This window comes from Amphimedon queenslandica, unplaced genomic scaffold, assembly GCF_000090795.2.
Source record: "Amphimedon queenslandica unplaced genomic scaffold, v1.1 AMPQUscaffold_11918, whole genome shotgun sequence".
In the NCBI taxonomy this organism is placed as follows: Eukaryota; Metazoa; Porifera; class Demospongiae; order Haplosclerida; family Niphatidae; genus Amphimedon; species Amphimedon queenslandica.
Genome location: NW_003547843.1, coordinates 11,118 through 13,279, shown reverse-complemented (window position 1 = coordinate 13,279; position 2,162 = coordinate 11,118). Strand labels below are relative to the sequence as shown.

General features: G+C 32.3%; 1 protein-coding gene across 1 annotated transcript in view; it reads left to right on the top strand.

Moving 5' to 3' along the window:
* Positions 1-86: 86 nt before the first annotated feature.
* The window catches only part of LOC100632722 (glycine dehydrogenase (decarboxylating), mitochondrial), a 12,482-nt gene continuing 10,406 nt past the window's right edge, over positions 87-2,162 (top strand). The window contains exons 1-6 of the mRNA XM_003390754.3: positions 87-228; positions 334-414; positions 546-652; positions 798-882; positions 1,212-1,472; positions 2,024-2,149. Of these exons, the coding sequence (XP_003390802.2) occupies positions 139-228; positions 334-414; positions 546-652; positions 798-882; positions 1,212-1,472; positions 2,024-2,149 (750 nt within the window). The 5' untranslated portion in view covers positions 87-138. The remainder of the gene's footprint in view (positions 229-333; positions 415-545; positions 653-797; positions 883-1,211; positions 1,473-2,023; positions 2,150-2,162) is intronic.

Sequence of the window (2,162 nt, the reverse complement as noted above, 5' to 3'; positions counted from 1 at the left end):
TAAAATGTCCTACATGTATATTGATGTACTTACACTGCTACACTGTACTTTACTCTATGTATTATGTACAATATGTCCTCCTTAGGCCTAAGACTGTTAGGTTGGACTATTAATAATGAAACTGTCTTTGATACAATAATGATATCAAATGGAGACATTAGCACTGATGAGATACAGAGGAGGTGTGACGAAAAGAAGATAAACATACGTCACTATGGAGACGGAACTGTTAGTTATTAATGAATAGTTATATTAATAGTTAATAAATTTATTTATTAATAGTTATTAAATGCTAGTTATTAAATGTGGTTATTAATAGTTATTAATTTATAGTACGGTGTTTCACTGGATGAGACTGTCATTGGTAGTGATTTAATTGACTTACTGTATGTGTTTGGAGCTAATGAAGAAGAGGTACAGTAATACATGTGTACTTCATAGTTCCATGCTTCATAATTTCATAATTCCATACTTCATAATTCTATACTTCATAATTCCATGCTTCATAATTCCATACTTCATAATTCCATTCCCATACCCCATAGGCTGCCAGTGTCCTGTACAGTGTATCTGATGCTGATTCTAATGTCAGTATTACTGGTAGTGGCCACGAGAGGGAAACACCTTATCTCACTCATCCTGTCTTTAACAGGTAACACACTGTCCCCTCTCTCTCTCTCTTTTTCTGAATATTTGCTTTATTTATTTTTATTTTATTTTATTCAATTTTTTAATGTATTTATTTATTTACATGTACTTCTTTATGTATTTATTTACATTTATTTATTTATTGTTAGTTATCATTCAGAGACTAAGTTGTTACGTTACATGAAGGAGCTTGAGAACAGAGACCTCTCACTCTGTCACTCAATGATACCACTGGTAAATAATAACAACAACAACAACAACAATAATAATAACAACAACAATAACAATAACAACAATAACAACAACAACAACAATAATAATAATAATAATAATAATAATAATAATAATAATAATAATAATAATAATAATAATACACATGTACATGTACATGTGCAACTAGTTAATGATACATGTACGTTATTCTTAAACCTTTGCCTATCAGCCTGATGGTAATAATTTTTTTGCTTGTTAAATTTACTCAAGAAATTCCTCCACCCACACATTATAAGAAATAAACATTACCTCCCTTTCTTCTCAATTTACCCCCTCCTCCCCCCTCCTAGGGTTCCTGTACTATGAAACTCAACCCGACCAGTGCCCTACTCCCAGTCTCCCTACCTCAATTCAACACCATCCATCCTTATGTACCCAGTAACCAGACCACTGGATACCAGAGTCTCATTGATGAGTTGGAGTCTCATTTGTGTAGTATCACTGGATATGATAAGTTCTCCTTCCAGCCCAACAGTGGGGCCCAGGGGGAATACGCTGGACTCTGTGCTATACTGGCCTACCTGAGGGATAAAGGGGAGGGGCAGAGAGATGTAAGTGCCACACCCACTTTGAAATTAAGAGTACATGTATATTTTATACGAGTTTCATGCAATACTGCATACATTTAAATTTAAGATGATTTTATTTGGTAAAAGTAATAATATTTAGTAAATTTTTCTTTTATAAAATAATGAGTTTATTATATTGGTGATTTATAAAAAACTGCCATTTTTGCCAATAAGTTATACTGTATTGAATATTATTATAGATGTATGTATCATATACATGTACATATAATAATATATATTAATTACCGTATAGTGGGTTTGTTTCATGAGGCTAAACTTTTGTTCTTATCGTTCTTCAAGATGGGAGAACGAACAATTAACCAAAGGAAATTCCAGTTTTAATGGGCGTGGTAGCTTATTAACATCTTCAGAACGAATGTTTAACCTCACGAAAGTCATTTTGAGGATGGAAAACGAAAGTTTACCCTCACAAAATAAACCCGCTATACGGTACATGTACATGTACATATAATGTATCTATTATTATTAGTATTATTATTATTATTATTATTATTATTATTATTATAATGTAGATATGTCTGATACCAGCCTCAGCTCATGGTACTAACCCAGCCAGTGCTATCATGGCTGGTCTTAAAGTGGTTGAGATACCAATGAACAAAGAAGGAGAAGTGACTAAAGACTCTTTTAAACAAAAAGTAAGAAAAGGGA